At 48.9% G+C, this 22716-nt stretch overlaps 1 protein-coding gene across 3 annotated transcripts in view; it reads right to left on the reverse strand.

Moving 5' to 3' along the window:
* The window catches only part of LOC114433456 (microtubule-associated tumor suppressor 1 homolog), a 34602-nt gene that overhangs the window by 4059 nt on the left and 7827 nt on the right, over nucleotides 1–22716 (reverse strand). Inside the window, exons 4-10 of one of the 3 annotated variants that reach the window (XM_028402149.1) lie at nucleotides 21000–21177; nucleotides 16788–16967; nucleotides 14725–14904; nucleotides 13643–13801; nucleotides 5360–5475; nucleotides 4860–5195; nucleotides 1353–1419 (exon numbers count right to left, since the gene is read on the reverse strand). In XM_028402149.1, the coding sequence (XP_028257950.1) occupies nucleotides 1353–1419; nucleotides 4860–5195; nucleotides 5360–5475; nucleotides 13643–13801; nucleotides 14725–14904; nucleotides 16788–16967; nucleotides 21000–21177 (1216 nt within the window). Of the gene's footprint in view, nucleotides 1–1352; nucleotides 1420–4859; nucleotides 5196–5359; nucleotides 5476–13642; nucleotides 13802–14724; nucleotides 14908–16787; nucleotides 16968–20999; nucleotides 21178–22716 lie in introns of all 3 variants that reach the window. The other 2 variants (XM_028402221.1, XM_028402063.1) reach the window with 2 other exon arrangements.

The raw sequence follows: 22716 nt of genomic DNA on the forward strand, positions 1-22716 counted from the left end.
CAGGCAGGAAGAAGACAGAAGTGGAAACAAACCAGATCTGTTTCCACAACACGGCTTCTTCTTCATCTGTGTGTGCACCCTGAGCCTCAGGTGACTTCTGCTTAAAACTCGGTGAACAGGTCCAGATTTAACCCTCTAAACTCCAATCTGTTCAGCTCCATCCTGTCTGCAGTCAGAGAGCAGTCAGAGTGTGTGTGTGTGCAGAATAACTCAGGTATTCAGACAGAAATCAGCCGCAGGAAGCTGCAGGTCAGACAGAGACTCTCTGAGTGTTGGTCATGTGACTGCTGCTCACAGTGACTCCATCATGGCTTCCTGCTGGTTGCTGAGGGGGACAGGACTTTGTTTTCACTGAGTCTAGTTGGTATAAATAATAAATAGGTTTTAATAAAAGTGTAGATCTGCTTTAAACATTTTAAACCTCCTCGCTGATATGTCAAGGTGTGTGTGTATGTGTGTCTGATACAGTTACCCGAAAACTATTAAAGTTTCTAACATTCTCTGATGAGACAGAAACAGGTCGTTCCTGTTGGGTTTTAGTGTGAAGGTTTTATAACAGACAGCTGTGTGTGTGTGTGTGTGTGTGTGTGTGTGACACCAGTGTCTACACATCGCTGACATTCCTCAGCTCTGTGTGTAAAGAGAGGAGCCAAAGGTCAAACACACAGTAAAACAGTCAGAGATGGATGAAGGGGAGAGTGGAGAGAAAGTGACATGACGTTTTCAAGCTCATCGGAGAGAGAGAGAGAAAGAGAGAGAGAGAGTGTGTGTGTCTGAGATCAAATACCTGAATATTCTTATATTACAGCCCTGGTTATATTTAAGTGATTGCTCTGTGTGTCTTCATGTTGTGTGTGTGTGTGTGCGTGAGCGCTGTATCAGCTAAACTGGCAGAGCTGCTATCGACATGTCTCTCGCTCAGACACACACACACACATGTATCATCCATATTTAGGACATACATGTTATTTGAAGACACGTTGACCTGAATGTTTTTCTGTCACTGATACTGAAAAATATAGTGTGTGTGTGTGTGTGTGTCAAGGTTAAAGCCAATGACAGTTAAATGGCCGCCTGCCAAACACACACTCAACACAGAAAGTGTTTGTTAAAAGTTTTCTGCAGGTTGGTGTTGTTTGATCTTCACGTTGGACTTAGTGTTGATGTGTGTGTATAAAAACGTCATGCAGACGAGGTGACGGCGGCTCGCGGCTCAACCACACACATCACCACGCTTTGAATGGCAGTTGTCCTGTCGTCACTGTGCTTCGTGTGTGTCATATGCAAATATCTGAACAAAGTAGGAGAGAGTGTGTGTGTGTGTGTGTGTGTGTGTGGCAGCAGGCTCTTACCCAGCTCGCCTCGGAGGGCAGCCAGCTGCAGTGATAGGTCCTTCTTCTGCTTCAAGGCGTCCTCTCGCTGCAGACAGAGCAGACAGACTGTGAGTTACAGCAGGTTATGAACTAAAATGTCCAAGCATGGAATCGTCACTAAGTCCTGCACACGGGTTTTAAAGGACCAGTTTGCAGGATTTAGTGCCACCTACAGGTGGATTCATCAGGAGAACATGTGGTGCAGGCATGTTAGCATGTTAGCTCTTCCTGTCCCCTCAGCATGTGTGTTGAATGTTAGCATGCTAGCATGGGACTACAGACGTCACCGTGTCATTAAAGGTTATCCAGGTGTTTGTGCTGTAGAAGAGGTCAGAGCGGTGAACCTGGTGGTGCTGATGGTGTAGTCATGTGACGGTGCTGTAGCTGGTTGATAGCGTAGCATTAGCTTTTAGCTTCAGGTGATCATATTTAGGCTTCAAACATCATAAAGTGGAGTTCATCAGTGAAGATGATCCTGCTGAACTACACCTGAGGATCATTAGCTCTATTGATTTAGTGTAATATTTCATACGACTATGGAGGAATCTGATTGGCTGTGGGAGCACAGGAGATGCTAACTTCCTGTTTGGACCACAGTGAAATCATCACAGCAGAGTCATGTTTAAACCACAGAAAAAACACTGACAGGTCAAAGTGATGAAGAAACAAAACAACATGCAGCATGTTCAACACAAACAAAAGCGGAAGTAGCCATGTTGGATTTTAACAGACCGGCTGATTTGCTGTGTTCCTGTAAACGATCAGCTCTGACTTCCTGTCTGTCTTTATAAACCAGATCGACAGCAACCAGCATCAGCACACACACACCGCAGGCCCGACGCTTATTTTAATCCCACTGCAGGCACAATGTGACGGGTCGATCAGGTTTAATCTGTGACGCCTACAGTTCAATAAGAATGAACAAAACACACACACACACATACACACACTGTCACCACTGTGGTAAACACGTGGATGAGCGTACCAAAGTGCAGAACATTGCGATAGTACAGAGCAACATCTGAGGGAATTCACAGCTCATATTCTCTTTATAACTAACACACACACGCGCAAGCATGCGCACACACACACACACACACACACACACACACACACACACACACACACACACACACACACACACACACACACACACACACACACACACACACACACACACACACACACACACACACACACAGGAATTTACAACAGTGCCTGATGCCTTCTTTCTTCTGTGAACAGAGCGTCATAAAATCCGTCTGAAAGCAGCAGGCGTCTGAGTGTGTCTGTAGAACTCATCATAATCCAAAAGCAGCTGTTCTCTCTCTCTCTCTCACACACACACACACACCTTTCGTTTCTTCTTGTGCCGTTGATGTGGGGTCTTGCTGGCCTTTCTGAGGGTTTTGCTCTCTGCGGAGCCCATTTCTCTGTCTAACACACTCTCACACACACTCACTCACACACACTCACACATACACACACACACTCTAAATCACTCCTCCTCTGGCTGCTCCTCTCCGTCCTCGATCAGCAGTGAACACAAACTTCAGTGAGACGCTCTCTCTCTCTCTCTCTCTCTCTCTCTCACACTCCTCCCTCTCTCTACCTGTTCTCCACGCCGCCCTGTTCCCCTCCTCCCTCACTCTGTTCCTCCTCCTCCTCACTGGATTCTGCTCCACCGAGGAATGCGAGTTATTTCAGCACCACCTTCTTCTCTTTATATCTGTATCCTCTCCCTCTCTCTGCTTCAGTTTACACACAAAATGGGTGTTTCTGCATTTTGGTGGAGTCGGTGCACTTTATCCTCCTTTGTGTTTGACATTTGTAAAATGTTTGTTTGCAGTGTTGCACCAAACCAACCTGACTGATCATGTGAAAGGAGGCAGGAACAGAAAACCCAAAGGTTCTTCAGTTATTTGTGGGCTGTAAACACTCAACCACACCCACCAATACTACACCCCTCCACTGAACAGCCCCACCCACAGCCCCCCCTCCCTCAGGGGGGGGAGTGTTCAGTTTATATTCATCAGTCACCTTTAAAGCATTCAGATTAGATAGTGCTGCTATTCCTGCTGGAGATAAAAACACTATCAAGGAGCCTCGGGGCCGGAGCTGCAGCTGCTGCATTCCTCCACCCCCACCCTCCCTCCACGCCCCTCCCCCCCACCATCCATCACCCCTGTTCCTCTGATCAATATTCCAGAGAGGCTCCAGTGCTACACAGCTGATCTTTATGTTACTTTCACAACAAACTGGAAAATTACCCTAAACCCTGTAGACAGAGCTGGGAGTTATGTAACACACACACACGGTTGTTGTGCTGATAACAGGTTATTGTAGAGATAACGAGCCACTTTCCCTCACAGACAGCCGTCCTGTTAACTTCTCATTCTGACCTTCATCGCCTCTGAGAGCAGCGACGTGCCAAAACACTTCATTTCATAAATTGAGCAGCTCGTAACTAATCTCACAGAAACAAGTCCGATCAGTCGACACCCACCCCCCCCTCCCACCCCACCCCCCAGGTCCTGCTGACTGGCAGCGTTACTGCACATGCTCAGAACACACGCACAGTCAGACACACTCACACAGAGGAGGCGGGTGCACACAGAAAATCATTTTGGTCCCACTAATCAGAAGCAAATATTGACCCAGCAGACACAGGAACACATCCGGGACTCTAAGAGCGACACATCCTGGTGCTGCCGATCACCAGCCTGCCTGAAACCCCTGACGTGGCGAGCGACAGCGACAGGAAGTGCCTCCACACCTACAGCACATCACAGTCATCTGTCTTCGGTTGCTATGTTAAAGGGATAGATTCTGCACTTCCTCCATCTTCCTCTAGGGGCGGAGTGAGCCAGTCCTCATAGACCTCCATGTAAACATGTTTACAGCCTGGAAGGAACCGTTCATCCAGGTGTGTTTGCGAGAACAGCTGAGGTGAGAGACTGTCTGAATAAATACCATCATTTATTGATTGGGCCACGACATACAATTGATACAGATCGACTCGACACTCCAGTAATCCTGTACTCATCATCTACACCTGCAGAGCTGCTGTCATACAAAACCCTGCAGAAACACTGACACTGTAGCCTCATGTTACCATGACGATAAGACACACAACTGTGTGTCAGGTTAGACATCAGAACACTGCCGCCATCTTGTCTCCAGCACAGAGGACATAATGCTGGAATGTATCCAGTGTGAGGAGCTACAGAGCTGAGAAACCGGATCCACATGTAACAGACACACACACACACACTGTTTGTGTGACGTGTTGTTTTTGTTAATGGCAGCTCTTCTTCCTTTTACTAACCACAGCCACACCTCCTCAAACAGCAGCTGTCACACCTCCAGCCAGCAGCGAGCGATGAAAAGCCGCTCGTCTTCCCTCATCACATCCCTGACATGTAACACAGCCCGACCCTCAGTGTGTTCTCAGTGTTGTTAGAGAAACAGAATGAGCTGCAGTACCTCAGTGACGAGATGCTGGATGACGGTAGCCAGAGCCTCCACCCTCCTGTTCCCCTGGACTAGCAGCTTCCTCAGCTGGCTGATGGCCTGGTTCTTCTTCTCCACCTGCTCTTTGCTCTGTTTAGCAGAGGCCGACCTATCAGGCTCAGCGGGCGCTCCTGCTCTGAAGGTGCTCTGCAGGCGGGATCCGGCTTTGGGGCTGGATCGAGACCCGCTCCTTGCTTTGAAGCCAGGAGCAGGAGCTGCGGTGAAGCCTGGTGGGGGGTTGGTGGCATCGCTGGCAGGCACCGGGACGCCTGGTGGGACTGGTGTGTTGGCATTCACCACGTCTGAGACCTGACAGAGAGAACACCAGAGAACACCGTCAGAGTCTGCAGCCTGAGCTCAGCTGGTCCTGAAATGATGTCATGATGTCAGAAAGAAAGAGGAGGAGAGGAAGAAAAGGAGAGGAAGCAGTAGGAAGAAGTTGAAGGAGCTAAAACAGAAGAAGAAGAACAGACAGCAGCAGTCACCGGGTCCGGTGGAGGCAGCGGCTGCTGCTGGGTTCCTCCTGCGGAGCTGCTGCTGGTGGTGGTGGTCGGTCTCGCCGGCGCCTCTCTGGGTTTGTTTTTATCCACTGCAACACAACGACAACATCTGAGTGTTCGAGTGGCAGGTACAACATGCAACATAATGTTCACACACACAGACACACACACTGAACCCAGGCCATACAAACAGCCACAACATCCAAACACACACGCAGTGCTCCCACACACTCGCTCTCCACTGCTAAACCAGAACACACCCTGCTGCCTGTAACAGATGCATCATGGGAATCCACAGTAATGATGGTCAGTGTGTGTGTGTGTGTGTGCATTAAGGAGTGCATTTCCAGAGAAAAGCTATTAGAGACTCTCTCTCACACACACACACGCCTCTCTGCTCTCCTTTCCCTGTGGTCCATCAAGTCACTGAACTTCTATGTCTCTCTCTCTTTCCCCCGGCTCTCTTTGTTTCTAGTGTTTTCCAACTTCGATCTGTGTCTCAGCTGCACGCCGTCACTGACAGGAAATGAAGCCTCCATCCGAGTTTCTGTGAGGTGCACAAACCGCCTGAACGACTCAGCTGAGACTGAATGATAACTCTGATGTGATCTTTTAAATCTTTTCTGAGATTACATGGTTCAAATCTGTAAATCTCCGCTCACACCAACAACTGGCCTGAGGCAGAGAGCTGGCGCCCCCTGCTGGCAGCCTCAGAGCAGAGCAAGCAGCAGGACTGAAATGGCCTGGACTGCCATCGCAGTCTGGACGGCTGCCACACAGCGAGGCAGTCTGATGAATAGGGCTGGGTATTACCATCAATTTCCTAGATCGATTCGATTTCGATTCTTAGGGTTTTAAATTGATTAATCACGATTCAATTCGATTCGATTCGATTCAATCTGCTCTTAAATAATGACAATATACAATACGTTGCAAAATAAAATTTATTTTGTAAATTTGACAGTTCACATGTAAAACTGTCTTATCCTATTGTATTAAAAAAGTGCAAATGTAAAAAGTGCTCATATGAATGTTGCAGAAAATTGCACTTTTTACATGAAAAAATTAGTATTAGTATTAAATATTAACAATCGTAGACAGTAAACTTAAACTGTCACACAGAGATCCTTGTTGAGGAAAAGGAGCTCATTGACATTTGCTGACTGTATTTTCATTCGTGTCACATCTTTCACAGATGTATACATCACGGGGATCACAGTTTCATTCAGATGTTTACGTTGCACCATAACGTAGTGTGGTTCGAGCACCTGAATGAGCTGCCGGAATCCTTCAGTTTCCACTGCCGAGTATGGGCGTAAATCTCTGCAAACAAAAGTTGCGATGGCCTCTGTTGTCTTTATGGGCCACGGAGACTCTGACGGTAATGCTGGCAGGTCCTTCAGTTTCTTTTGTTTTGCTCCGGGCGGTGTACTGTCGGAAGCTAAGTTTAGCGTAGTGTGGTACCTTGTCAGGTGGTTTCTGAGGTTTGTAGTAAACCTACAATAACTGAGCTCTGATTGGCATATCTTGCAAACTACCTTGGTTTTATCAAGCTCTTCGTCCTTTGTCCTTTTAAACTTGAAATGATTCCACACTTCGGATTTCATTTGGGATGGCTTGCCGAGCGGTGTTTTCCCTGCCTTAGCCATTTTGGCTGCGTGCCTGAATGACGCGACGTACGACTGCGCAGCTGCATCATCACGCACCAGAGCGCTGAGGGAGGAAAATCACACAACACAAAAAAACTCGATCTCATGCCCTGTGAATCGATTCAATGAATCGATCAATCAAAATTTAAATGGAATCGATCCGAAATCGATTAAATCGATTTTTTTACCCAGCCCTACTGATGAACATGAGCACATGATGAAGAGCTCCACTGCACAACGATCTGATCATGACGGGGATCTGATGGGGACCAGCACACACTGACATGTTTAAAATACCTGAAGCTTATGGTCAGACTTTCAGATCACACACGATGTGTTACTGTGTGTTACTGGTGAGAGTGACTCTGTGATCACTGTCCACTAATGAAGTGAGAGATGAGTCCTCTGGTTCTACAGGTCAGGTGAGTGTGTGAGTTGTGTGTGAGCGAAGTGTGTGTGGATGTATGCTGCTAAAGTGTGTGTTGAGGTATGTGAGTGCAGGTGAGGGGAGGTCTGTACCTGCAGTCTGCCAGGCAGTCATGTAGAGCTGCTGAGCCCAGACTGAGAGAGAAACCAGACGGTTAGCATGCACACACAGATCTGCCATCTCTGCGGAGTCATGAGAGCTCAGGAAGTCCCGAGCAGTGTTTCACTGGTTATTAAAGTCTGTGACATTTATTTCATGACATTTAAAGCTGCAGTGCAGAACGTTTGTCTCCTCCTGCTGGCAGAGAGAGTAACTACACAAACACAGGTCTGATTCTGTCTGTGGACGTGCTTCAATAAAGTGCTAAAACTGCTAACAGCACTGCAGTTTGTATCCGCCATGACAGGAAGAGCAGGGAACATCAGCTGCTGCTCCTCTAACATGGCCGCCTCGTCGCCATGACACAACAGACGCTCCATTTGCCTTGGAACGACCCTAACGCAGGTTGTGTGGCTCAGAGGTCACATGGCCGGTGTTACATGCGTGTGTCCTCCTCCGTCTCCATGGTTACGGCCACTCGCTTTTTCCAATGCTGTGATGCCAGAGCAGCTGATTGGCTCATTCTGGAGGTTTATTTTACGTGAAACACTGCACTGCAGAACTCTAAATGTCGGCCATGTTGTTATTGTTATCAGTCTCATGAACTCTCAGCAGGATGGCTCGCTATATGTTTGATTAGAACATCAGGTGTCAGATCAGGGAGCGGAGCATTAAGGAGCACTGAGGAGCAGGGAGGAGCAGGGAGGAGGAGGAAGAGGAGGAGCAGAGCTTCCTGGCTCCAAAATAAACAAAACAAAAGGTTGACAGAAGTCCTGGAGCAGATTTCTGGTCTTCGGGATAACAGGCTGAACTCTAATCTCTAACAGATCAGTGAGTGAAAGGTGGAGCAGCATGAGGGCCTCATTAAGACACGTGTGGGTCCGTCTTTAACAAGCTGCCTCATTAACACAGGCAGAGCTCTTTACTGTGTGTTTGCAGGACAGATAAGTGTGCCAATAACACACACACACACACAGATGTACTCTGACCACTCTGACGGCTGTGCTCCTTCAGGTGGATCCTGCACTGCCCTGCATTTCCCCCCAGAAATCATTGAACACCACTGATGGATGTTTTGGTTTATTTTCAGCAGACTCTACAGTCATGAACTCACAGCAGCTCAGTGCACTTCATGGTTGCTAGGTGACAGGAGCCTGCATTGTCTACAATGGCCACCGCTCATCCTATGAAAGATTCCACAGGCTGCTGAGGCGTGGCTGTCAGACGGCGAAGGTCACTCCACGCTCCAGTTTCCCAGCAACTGCTGACGTAGGTTCACTGCTCGGCTGCTAAACTTCATTCCATGGAGTTCTGGGATACGTTGGGGGTGTGAAGCACCCACCAGGTGCATCCTTCATGTTGGGCTTTGTGACGCAGTCTTTAAATGATACTTCTGAAGGACGGGATGAGGTACACTGTCTGACCTCTTTACACAGGATGCAGAGATTCAGAACCCTCCTGTGTGATGGCAGGAACAACAGGGACATGTCAGGTTTCCATCCAAACATGGAAATTCTTCACTGGATTTAAGATAAAAACTGTTTTTTGTTATTGTCTTCTTCACTGTGGTTCCTCTTCTAGCAGCAGGTCTGATTCAGCTGGACAGAAACAGCCTGTGGCTCATGATCATCATCATGTAGGTGAGTCAAACCCACTTGAGAGGCTCAGAGAGGGGAGACCACAGGCTGACTGAAGCTGTGACAAAGAAGCCCTGCTGCTCATTAAAGACGCCACACTGACCGTAGTGATTCACTACAGCACAGAGCAGGGCCAGGCAGCTCCAGATGTGTGCACGTGACCTCCACAGAGAACATCTCTACCTAAAACCACCAGAGGAGGAGGAGGCCACACCGCCCAGGAGGATGTTCCAGAAACGACCTCCGATGCCCTCATCTGCCGCTACATTAGGAAAAACAGCAGCCTCCACACATCAGATTACAGCTCGCACGATTGGCCAGCCTCGGCTGAACCGCAGCACAGCATGCGTGTGCGCGTGCACATGTGGTGACTAAAGCCTGCTGTAACCTACATTTCAGGGCAGCAGCAGGGAAGTGGGTCTGTGGAGCTCAGAAAGCACACCGCGGCCAAACACGTGCTGCAGAGCTCAGATGGACTGAGGGAACACACACACACACAGAGTGCAGCTCAGAGGAGCTGGATATTCATCACTCTAACATGCAGCCGACTTGCAGACATGCAGAATTTTCGGTGTGTGGTAGATGAAGGAGCATTAAATCAGCTGAGGCAAATGAAAGGAGCGAATTGCTGCAGCTGCATTGATGATCCTGTCAAACACACAAGTTAAACCCCACATGAAGAAATGAGGTGCAGTTAGCTTCTTTGGTGCAGTGTCCAGCAGAATATTCCGATGTGTCCTCACTGAACTGAACTCTCTGGTACATCACATAATGCTAATGTTCCATCCTGGTAGCTCGACATGGACGCTCTGTGGCAGATTTTCACAAAAACATCTTAGTATGCTAACAAGCTAGCTCTAGACCGCATCATCAGTGCGATACCCCCTTAAACCACTGGGTGGAGCAGTGAGTCAGTCTGTCCTCAGTCCATCCAGAGAGGTAGACTCAGAGGTGTTGGTGTCTCTGGTCCAGAAGCCTCCAGCAGCCGCCTGTATGATGGTCTGCTGGATCAGCTCCGTGCTCTCTGCTGGCTGCAGGGACCAGGCTTCTAGTCCTCCACGCTGCTGATGTCTCTGTGTGAGGAAGAGGAGGCTCCGTGCTCGGCTGGCCGCTCCTTCCTGCGCTCTTATGTCTCCTCCCTGAATAAATGTCTCCTATCTGGACTCGGCAGTGGGAGTTCAGAGACCACTGCGTGGCTCAGAGACAGAGTTCTGGACGCCTCCGTCCAGCTGGACCGGCTGCTTTGGTGCTGACAGACATGCAGCTCTGTGCGGTAAGGCTCGCCGTGGTGGCTGCTGTGTTTACATCAGCTTCTACTTCCTGCTGCTCCCTGGTGGAGCAGAGGCTGCACTCCACAGAGAACATAAAACCCTAACCCTAACCCTAACCCTCACTGTGAAGCTGCAGTAAACACATCACAGCGACCAACAGCTTCAAGAGAAAAAGCTGCTGCCACTCACTATAACACTCCTCTCACTCCTCTCACTCCCTTCAAAAGGAGAAACCTCTTTTTAACGGCTGAATAAATAAAAGCCAGATGTGTCTTCGGCTATTTCTTGTCTGCGAGTCACGTGGTTGGTGCCCCTCCAGGCGTGGGTATCAGGGCTAAAAGGAGCCACGGTTATTCATCACGCCACTGCCGAAGCACTCGTGCAGAAAGGCTCCACACACACACACACTGTTAGTGCTAATACAACCAATGGCTCTATTGTAAGCCCATACATCTACGGCAGCTGCTGTAGTCGCTGCGCACAATACAGAAAGCCTTCACAGAGAAGGAGAGACGGAGGCAACAATGGCTGCCAACACCAGGCAGGAGAACAGGAGCAGGAGGAGGAGGAGGAGAAGGAGGAGGAGGTGTGGTAGGGCAAAGGGGCCTTTGAGGGTGAATTGGATTAAAGAAACGACATCATGCAAACCACAGGTAGGAGGGGAGAGTGTGTGAACACAGGATTTATTGTGAAAATCTAACAGATGGCTTTATAATAAATAAGTTCCAGTATTAACATTGAAGAGGCAAACACAGTGCCTTTAAAGGGCGTGGTAGCCTCCCTCTTCAACCCCACCCTGCCATGTGTATCTGTGGAGGATGAAGATCAGGCCTGCAGCAGCAGGAGGAGGAGGAGGAAGAGGAGGAGGATGAAGACGCGGGGAAACACACAGATGGATGGAACTTTTTCTAAAGCCGCTACAGTGATGAGGATGAACCTGCGGGCCTGAACCCGGTGCTGAGCGTCAGGTGGACGGACGGGAGTGATGACAGGATGAAACAGTGGATGGTTGGATGATGGGATGACGAAGATGAGTCCAGACCTGCGTGGAAGACGACCGTGTTCTTCCTGCATCCTGGCAGCAGCTGGAGGTTTCGGAAAAGTCCTTTGGCTGTCAGCTTCACATGGAAGTTGGACAGCGACAGTCTGGGAGACCATAACATCGTCTCTGGTTTCACACCGATCGTTGACTTCCTGCTCTCCAAAAGTCTCAAACTGTCCCGAGCTGTAGGACACACTGACCCACTTCTGCCCCTGTGGTCCAAATTCACAGGTGTGTGAGCGGTTCACTGCACCAGACCAGTGTCGGTGAGTAAAGACCTCCTCAGAAAAACACGACTTTGGGTTGCGGCTGCTGTAATCGGTCCTTTACATCCTCATGAACGCCACGTGGAGATCAGCACACCAACAGGATTTCAAATTTCAATCATCGGCTCAGAGAAAACGGGGACGAGTGTTAATCCGCTCCCTTCATCAGTTTGAAGTTTTAGGGTCGCTGCTGAAACACGAAAAATCAAAAGCTGCTCTCTGCAGCGCAGCCAATAGAAGACGGAGAGAAAATGGCGCCAAAAATAGCTGCAAGCTTCGCCGTCGTCCAGGTGGAGCCAACAATCCACCGATAGAAGATGGAGAGGAACGGGTGACGCGTGTGTGAGGGAGAAAATCCTCAGCAGTGATCAGCTCCCGCTAAACACACCACAGACGTGTGTGTGTGTGTGTGTGTGTGTCACAGCAATACAGCTCTAATTTACACACACACACACAAAGACACGCATCTATACACTCCCTCTATTCTACTGCTGTTCTAAAGCTCACACACACACAGAGGGAGGGAGGGAGGGAGGGATGCTGCAGGGGAGGAGGGGGAGGGGAGTGGGTGGGATTTGAATAATCTCTCTCTGCTGGCAGCTCGCTCGCTCGCTCCCTCCCTTTCTGGCTCTCCATTTAGATGTGAGATGAATCATGACGAGGGGAGGTGAAAAGACGCACACACACACACTCCATTTCAGTGGCAGGTGCCATATTAACACTGTGCACACAAACACAGGCGCCTCTTTGTTTTACAGCTGAAAAACACTGAAGAGCAGATTCAAGTTTGTTCCAATATCAAACATGGATGGAATCTAGTTTCATATAAACATCTGCAGCTCAGGTCTGACAATGAAGCACACTGCTCCACACTGACAGGTCCGTCCTATAAAGGTGTGCTCTAAAATAACTGATGTTATTTAAACATCAAAACTGCTAATAAATCCTTTACAGTTCATTGGTGCTCCTGTCAGTTAAGACTCCTCATGTTTAAAGAAATAAGGAGGCTGCAGCAGGCTTCTCTGCACGGGGGCGCCCCCGGCTGGCTGCATGCGGTAACTGACCTGAGAAGTCAGACTGACACAAAACTACAGTCTGACTTCAAAAGCTACAGATCCACAATGAAACACTAAAAGACCTCCGACCACACAAAACAATAAAACCCTGGCCCTGTGTGTGTGTGTGTGTGCTAACACTCACAGACAAAAAGAGCTTTAAGAGCCCACATTGCAGACCACTGTCGCCTGAGGGCTGCTGCTCTGTGTGAATGACAGAGAGGTGTATGAATCAAACCATGTGTGAGGCTTATGGACTGTCTGTGTGTGTCTCTGTGTGTGTGGCGGTTTAGCATCATGAGGGTGACAGCACGTCTGTAAGTAGTGGCTCCCCACAGCCCCGGAGAGACTTCCAGGAGTGGCCACAGAGGGGAGGCAGCCCGGCGCCCAGGCCCAGACAAGGGGGGGAGCTTCACAGAGACAACATGGAGGAAACATGGAGGAGACCAGCAGCTACAATGAAACCAACTAGCATGAGGCTAACGCTGAGTGCACACTCAACAACAACTAAACACAACAAGTGCTGCTCAGACGCAAAAGTAATCCCACAGATTCAAAGAACACAACAGTGTGTGTGTGTGTGTGTGTGTAGCAGAATAATTACAGAGGGCCAGCGGAGAGATGATAATTATGTTTGCTTTAGCTTCCAGGCTATGAGCTATAGTCGATCAGCCCAGATGTGTGTGTGTGTGTGTGAGAGAAAGAGTGTGTGTGTTTGTGTGAGAGAGAGTGGTTGTGTGTGTCTCTCTCTCTCTCGCTCTCTTATTAATTTCTCCTGTGCTGGACTAATAATGGATGATCTTATCTCACCTGTGCTGCTCAGTCGACCGAGTCTCGCCGAGCCGCTTCTTTGCAGAGGATTGTGGGCCGTCGGCTTGCTCAACCCCTGAGTCTGAGCGACCTTTGCTGTCTGAGCGGCAGCTGCAGCTTTGGCTGTGCTGTGGTTGGTGACTGTCGGAGCCTTCAGACCTGCAGAGAGGACGCACAGGAAGTCTAAGCCCATTTTTTTACCTCCGCAGTGTTTATTTATGTCTGAACAGAGATTCAGTTCATCTGTCTGTCTGCCTGTCAGTCCATCTGCCTGTCTCTCTGTCTGTCAGCCTGCCTGTCCCCCTCTGCCCCTGCTGCTTGTAACAGGGTCACATGTCATATCTCTGACCCAGACAGGCACATCTGTCTGTGTCCTCAGCAGAGCGATATAACCTGCTGACTGCTCTCCATTATCAGGACAGGAAGTCATCCACACCTCTACATCACACACACACACGATCAAACACTTTGATAATGTAACCCTAACAGACATTAACATGTCAGACAAGTCTTCGGAGCACACAGACATGGATCACATCCAGCACAGTCCTTCAGTGATGGAACAGAAAGTGTCTTATTTAGATCGACCACCAAACACAAGAAAGAAACACATGAATGAACCAAATGTGTAGAAACCCATTGGATGATCTGTTTCACAGCAGGCTGGCTCTCTGCATCTGTTTTAATTTCATGGTGCTTTAGAGAAATAAGGATGTCTGTCAGCAGTTTACTTTCATTAAAAATAAAACTTTTAAAAAGACATTCAGCAACGTTAAAAATTTACCCACCCTGACCTGTTAAACACTGGCCAGCATAAACAGAGCTCATCTCAGCAGGTTATGCGTTTAGTTTGGTTCAAATAAATAAAAGCAGGACATGTGTGGCAGTGTTTACTGCACAGTGTTATCAGAGTGAATGCTACGCAGCAGGCTGCCAGAAACTGTGACAATAAAAGAACTTAAATATGGGCTTAAACTTTCTATTAAACTATTGGTTCAAGCAGCTCGGCTGCATGTGCACGCTGCCTCATGCTTAAACTGTGTGTGTTCTCAGAGGTGCAGCTGGAGCGGACATACGCTGACCTGTAGTGCTGGTCCTGGCCTGCAGGGACTGAGTTCGGCTCCTGGTGGGAGGAGGCCTCGGAGCACCGCTTGCAGCTGTGTCACTGGGGGCCGTGGTGCTGGGCGGCTTCGCCGAAGTCTGGCTGCCCACAGGGAGCACGCTCCTGCTGGGCCGCTCATCAGGCTTGGTCCCTGCTGGAGCTGCTGAAGACGGTGAAGGACAGAGACAGATGTCAAACACTGAGACGTCCAAAAACCTGCCGTCTTCTCTGCTCACACGTGGACAGCAAGTCTGCTTCTTACTGTGCTGCAGAGAAATGTGAGATTATTCAGAGATTATATCATTAGATCAGGGCGCCAAAGACCCTGATACCTCATCACTCCATCCACATTAATGGGGCAGATTACAAATAAGAGCATGTGGCTCAGACTGTGTGAGTGTGTGACACACTGAGGACACTTCACAGCAGCTCTCAGAGGAACAGACATGAGTCAGAGTCTGTTGTTGTGTTCTGGGCTGCGGCACAAGATTATTTTTATTCATTCTTCTCTGCCATTAAAACCTGATCCAGACCTGCTCAACAACAACGTCCATGTGGCTCTGAGGAGACGATGGGGAAAAACACACAGAAACGTGGACAGATCCAGGACCAAGACAAGGATTAGTGATTAAAACGTCTCCCATGAGACCCGGTCTTAACCTGACCGTGCATCATACCAGTGTTCCACAGAAAGGTTAGGTATCACCATGGAGACCAAGAACCTCAGATGTAATCTGGTTACCATAACAACCCAGTGATCTCTACCATCACTGTGATGGTGGACAGGAGGACATGTGTAAACACAGACACACACATTAAATCTAATAATGTAGAAACAGACAGACTGAGGCAGGCGAGTGTCTGACCGAATATAACAATAACAACACAGGTGAACAGTGAGCTGTGCATCGCTCAGGATCAATTAGATAACAGCATAAAGCTTCCTGTCAGCATATAGATGAAGAGGGCTGATTGATGAGTCAGTGTCCTCTGACAGGAGGAGCTCTAATAACATCCACTGGGTGAGGAAATGGACGCAGCGTCCTGGTGAGGCTGTGCTCCTTCAGCTCCTCCATCCAGCATGGAGAACGGCCTGGACAGCCTCCACCACAGGATCTGATAACACGGAGCTGGGTGTCCGTGCAGTTATCCACAACAAGCTCCTCCAAGTCCTCAGGCCTGAGGAGAAGCACACTTGCTGCATCCAGGTGACAATCCCACTCACAGCACCATTAATAAAACCATTCAATCGAAGCAGTGAGGTCATCAACAGACTGACCCTGCTCATCAGGAGCCGTTTAACTCCACAGACTGCAGTTCATTCTGAAAATCCAAATCCAAGCTTCCACCTCACCACTTCACTGCCTGTTAATCCTCTCCAAAACACACAGCCGCCTCTAAAAGGCTTGTTTTCTCAGCCCTCCTCAGCAACAACCAGGGAGCCATGATGGACTGTGAGCAGCAGTCACATGACATTCATCATTAAAACAAACGCACAGGTGTGTGTGTGTGCAGGTGATCAGCTCAGACAGGAAGCACCGTCTGTGCTGCTGGAAATGTTAGTTTTCCTCACACTGACTTTTAACACTGTATTTTTATACAGCATGTTTAGTGTTGCTCCTCCCCTCCACACAGTGTAACTGTAGGCTGACACACACACAGACACACACCAGCCTGGAGTGATGCCAGCCTGGAGAGCCTTCAAAGGCTCAGTTATTGCTTTAATAAATATCCTTCGGTGGAAGAAGCTTCAGCCCGAACAGGTCGAACAGGTCAGGAGATTATCTGACACACAGTCAGCAGGTGAAGATGATGATTTTATTTCACATTCATGTGTCATGTCTATATATCTATAAACATGTGAACATTGTCTACACAAACTGTACAGACACTCCACAGAGGTGATGAGTAACGACAGAGAGGATCTGACTGTGGATATTTGTGTGTGTGTGTGTGTGTGAGACAGGGGGCACACTAACAGTGACAGAAGAGGAAGTCGGCAGTGAGAAGGGAAACCACACCAAACAAAACGTCCTCACACACCTCTGTTCGTGCCTCCATTGTTCTCTGAGCTTCCAAGTGAGGAGGAGCTAAGGCTTGTGGGTAATCCCTTTACAGGAAGTTTTGACACGGAGGGCGCGGCAGGTCGCCCCGCTGACCCGACGGATGCTGACGGATGATTGGCAGGGCTCAGGGCAGCAGTGGTGCGTGGTTTGGGGATACCTGAGAGACGAAACAACAACATGAGGTCGTCAATACTTCAGCACGATACAGTGATTGATTATTGGTGACACAGTCAGCTGTTAAATAAAGATCAAATAACCAGAGAAGCTCTGCACCACTGCTCTGCAGGCGGGTGTCGGAGTGTAACAGACGCAGGTCAAAAAAAAAACAGAGACACAAACCAGGCGAGGAACACACACACAGAGGTGGACCGAGTCTGAAGCCGGCTCAACGTGAATAAAACGTCTGCACTCTGTGTGTCTGCTCCGACTCCTCCTCAGGTGACCTCTCTCCACCGCCTGCTCTGAGCCATGCAGGCTGCTCACTTTCACACACTCACATCATTTCCTCAGCCTCTTTAATCACATCAGTGCTGTGTCAGCCGAACAGATGTTGATTCAGACAGCACATCAACACAGTGAACACACTGTGTAAAGAGTGAGGGGTGATACAGACTCAGCTTAAACACCCTGAATGGACCCCAGGTGCAGTCTGTAGCTGTAAAGCTGTTAATCCTAACATCTGCTAGATCTGCAGTTGATGATTGATTAATCATGGACAATCAATCAGTGTATTCTGACATTTGATGGCTAAATGTTCCTGTTTCAGACCAACAGTTCAAACTTCATTCATTGATCATTGCTGCAGCTTCAGAGCAGATAGTGGGAGGTAGATGATCACAGTGTGTGTCTGTCTGCATGAAAAAAGTTTGATGTGGATGAACTTGTATCACTTGACAGAAAGAAGCTGGAGAGCCAACTTGCCCGGAACAACTTGAGGGAGGTATGGAGTCACCGGCCACAATAGGATCTCTGACCAGCTGATGGATGGAGATCTGCAGGAGGCCAACCAGCTGAACCTGTTTTTCAACAGGTTTGACAGGTTTGATAGTCCACTCCCAGACCACCCTCCCCCTCACCCCTCCTGTGATGCACCATTAACACCTGTCTATAACAATGTACCTCCTCCTAACCACACTAACCAGTCTCACCTTCCCATCACTAACATCAATAACATCACCCTGCCCCCCTTACCCCACCTTCCATTAACAACCCCCCAGCCTCCCTGCCTCCCTCCCCCATCAGATCTCGCTCTCTGCTCTTCTGTGTCCACAGTTACCATCACCACAGAAGATGTGAGGAGGGAGTTCAGTTGTCTATGACCGGGAAAAGCTGCAGGACCGGATAGACTCTGTCCCAGAGTACTCAGGGACTGCGTCACACAGCTGTGTGGGGTCTTCCAGCACATCTTTTCCCTGAGACTGATGACCATCCCTGCCCTTTGGAAGAAGTTCTCGGATGACTCTGCCATTGTGGGCTGTACCAGCAGAGGTCGGGAGGCGGAGTACATGAGTGTGGTGGACAGCTTCTTGGAGTGGTGCGGACAAAACCACCTGCAGCTGAATGTCACAAAGACAAAAGAACAGGTGGTGGATTTCAGGACGCACCAGACACTCCCAGACCCGGTCAGCATCAAAGGTACCAACGAGGACATTGTGGACAGCTACAAATACCTTGGTGTCCACATTGACCGCAAACTGGACTGGTCCACAAATGCAGAGGCAACATACAAGAAGGGACAGAGTCAGGTCCTTCAACATCTGCCAGACCATGCTGCAGATGTTTTACCACTCGGTGGTCTCCAGCGTCATCTTCTACGCTGTAGTGTGCTGGGGCAGCAGGATGAAGAGTGTGTCCTGACCTCAGGCCCACCTGACCTCTGACCTCATTTCATCAGACTTTATAAAGGCTGAATGTGAGGACAGGAAGCAGAAACATGGAGGCCGGCCGCCCACACACTCTTGGCCATACAGTGTGTGTCGTCCTCTGTTCTGTCAGTGTTTCAGTTAGGATACAGTGAACAGAGAGAGGAAGCGTCAACATCCAACCATCAGACTGCAGACAGAGGATCAGTTCACAGCTACATCAGGCGTCTAAGGAAAGAAGTAAAAGCCACCATACCACACACACACACACACACGCCAACATGATGTTAGTGAAATGATCATCTGAGCTATGAGAGGATGGAGGCCGGATGATAAACCGTGAAACATGATTCAAACTCTGAATCACACATTCTGACCTAAAACCAACGCAGGACAAATTCCACAGAGACACAACCGCCTCCACCTCACACAGCAGAGCAGGACAGGAGACACGCAGTGTGTGAGTGTGTGAGCAGATAACAGACTGCTGCTCAAAGACTGAGAGGAGGCGGCCACTCATCCACAGAGATCATTACAGCCTCATTCAGAGTCTCAAACAGGAGAATTCCTGGTAAAGGAGAGAGAGAGAGCACAAAGAACTGCACACACACCACACACACAAACACACAGAGAGAGAGAGAGAGAGAGAGAGAGAGAGGGGAGCAGTAAAACCTGCAGGAAACATCTGGCTTCATTTGGGCTGCGCTCTGAGCAGCAGCTGGATTCTGTTACCTCAGAAATCAGTGTTAGGTAAGACACACAAAGACTCACACTGACTACACACAACCTGATTCTCACCATAAACACACACACACACACACAACTTCTTGTTCTGGGTTTGATTTCTAAAAGCAGGGCTGGCATCACAAAGAACACATCAGAGTTCTCGTTGATGTTTAACTGTGTTTATACAGCAGCTGCAGAAAGCTGCAGGTCAGACAGATACTCTCTGAACGTCGGTCATGTGACCGCGGCTCACATGTGACTCCATCATGGCTTCCTCAGGTCAGGGTGTCAAATGATAAAATCATGCATTGATATGTGTTAACGTGCTCTAAAGTGGCCACCTGACCTCATTTTATCTCATTATTATACGATTACTTAAAGAGCCTGATGACCACACTGAGCACAGACATGTGGGCCAACACACAGAGCAACAAAACCTGTAATGAAGCAATCAAGTCAGGACCAGATCCAGAAAAGCCCAATTCAGTCTCACACACACACTCAAAGGGATCCATTGATGGAGATCTGTCTGAGGTCAAGAGGCGTCCGTTTGTTCCTGAGTATCAGCAAAGAGGACAGACGAGCTTTTGTCCATCAGAATGTGACCTTTATAAAGACGAAGATCTGGTTTTACACACACTCACACACACGCACACACGTGCACACACACATTTCATCCTCACAAAAACACACAATATGCACATGCGTAGGCATTTTCCGCTATGTAAATGACACAGTGCAGCTAAGTTATTATGGAAAACAAGAGTCAGGTTACACACAACATGAACGCACACACACTCACACACATACACACACTCACACGCACACCAAGCACTGCATGCAAGTGTGGAATTACAGGCCACTGGACACCAGACAGGAGACACCATGTTTAGCCTGAGAGTCAACAGCGTCTCGTCACCAGCAGCACACATTGCGTTAACACACACACACACACACACACACACACAGTGACAACAATGTGAGGATGTCACTGACACAATGCCAACAGCTCCATTACACCACTCAACACAAACGCACACAAAGTGAGTGAACAGGAACACACACTGGTCTGAGGATCCTCCAGGAAAAAAGAAACAGAGGAGAAAAGACGTGACGACATTACAGACAAAATGTTACCCATGTGTTCTTCAGCTTCCTCTAAACTCAAACAGGGAAGTGCAGCGCACACACACACTCACACAGATACACACAAACACACACACACACACTGCATATGCATACTGCATATGTCTACTATTAAAAACAAACATCAGAATAAGGTGAGTTCTGCTCTTATGCAACACTGCAGCTGAAATACACTCTGTGTATACACCAGCTGCACACACACACACACACACACACATCTGTCTGTCAGCAGCTCACTGAGTGTGTGTGTGACAAAGTGAAGGAGTCTCACAACATTGTGTGGTAAGGCCTAAACCAGAGAGCGTGGTATGTAGAAGGCATTTAACTGTGCACCGTCAGCCTGCTCATTTCCTGCTACACGCACACACACAGACACACACACAGACACATGAGTCCTGAGACCTGTTGTCAGTGTAGACATGTGCAGCTTGTTGTGTGTTTACGTCCTCACTCACCCTGGCTCTGTCCGCTCCCTGCACCCTCCACCACTGTTGAGCTGTCAGTCTGGGCTTGTCTAGGCCCGGGGCTCCCCTGTCCTGGAGGTCCGGTCCCTGAGCCTGGGGGTGGCCCCTTCTCCGCCCTGCTGCCCCTGCCCTGTGACCTGGTGTTGGGTCCCAGCTTGGAGGAGACTTTCTGTAGGAAGAGCCGACGTTTAGTGACAGCGTCCCAGGCAAGGGGCCCCAGCTCGGAGCTGTGCACCGAGACCATGGTGTTTGCCATTCCCCGCTCAGAGTCAGAAATGTGGACGAGGAAAGGGAGGGAGGAGTGAGAGAGAGAGAGAGAGAGAGAGAGAGAGAGAGGGGGGAGGAGGAAAAGAGAGAGAGAGGAGGGAAAACTGGGAGTGTGCTACAACCGCAAGAGGGGTTTTAAAAAAAAGAAAAAAAGTTGCTATTGTGTCGTACATTCCCCTCGAGAGTCTGACCGGGCCAAGTTTTTCTCTCTCTGAGTCTTATCCCCACCCCCAGCCCTCCACAGTCCCACTCTATACACACACACACAGAGTGTGGACCGGGGTCTGACTTTCCACAGAGGCTCTGTGCAGGCTGCTGCAGCGTCCAGCCTGTGGATTAGAGCACACACACCGACACAAATCATCTGCTAACATGAGCGCTGGCAGCTCCGCTGACGGATCAGCAGACACGTGCAGCGTTTAATGTCTCCAAAATAAACACACACAGTTCACACCACAAAATCTGAGCGACAACACAAACAGCATCTGACCTGAGGCTGTGGGACTGTGTGTCGGTGCGTGACCCCCACAGCCTGCAAGAGTGAACTCTGATGCTGAGCCTGCCACACACAGCAGGAGACTACATGTATGGGTTAACGTCTGTGTGTGTCTGTGTGTGAGAGAGTGTGTGCTGATACAAACACACACCCCTGAGGCGGCCTGTGATGCTGGGGCAGGTTTTAAACTTGTCCCTGACTCGCTGGAAGTTTAACAACACATACCAGAGCACGCTCACTGTGCACCTACCACTCCCTCACTAACCTCACCTGGCGTCTCCTGAACTCGCTCTTTAACATGTTAATAACCGTGTTTAACTACAGAGTATGACCACAGAACACACACGTCTGCTTCAGTTCGTGTTAAAGGTTCCACACCTATCAGATTTACATGTATTGATCAGTCTTCACTCACCTCCAGCAGCCTGTGATGAGCAGTTATTTATGTATGAAACATGCTATTTTGTGCATGACTGGAGTGGTGTGGGTCTCCTCTGCTCTGACTGCAGCTGACACTGACAGCCTGGGAGTGCTTTGAGGCAGTTGAAGGAGCTCCAGAGACAAAGCCACCAGAGAAAGTCTCTAGATTTGGGGCTAGTCGCTTCTGATAAAAAAGATTTGGTAAGTCTCCAGATTTACAAAGAGTCACCAAGTCTCCGTGCCAGTGGGAAAAATGCCTCCCTGCATCACTCGATGAGCATGTCCTGAACCGAAGAACACACACCATGAACCGAGACAGGAACGGTTTGGATTCTTCTCCTGAAGCACCTCATGCCTTGAAATTCATCACCTGCAAAACACCTGACCGCTGAATTGGCTTGCTTCCCATTTGCCTAATTACTATATCATCTAATGCTACAAAGTAGAAACTATGGAAGACAGTGATGTAGCTAACTAACAGCTGGCCACGATCAGCTTTCTACAATGACACAAAGCTTCTGATCT

This window comes from Parambassis ranga, chromosome 1 (genome assembly GCF_900634625.1).
Source record: "Parambassis ranga chromosome 1, fParRan2.1, whole genome shotgun sequence".
Taxonomy (NCBI): Eukaryota; Metazoa; Chordata; class Actinopteri; family Ambassidae; genus Parambassis; species Parambassis ranga.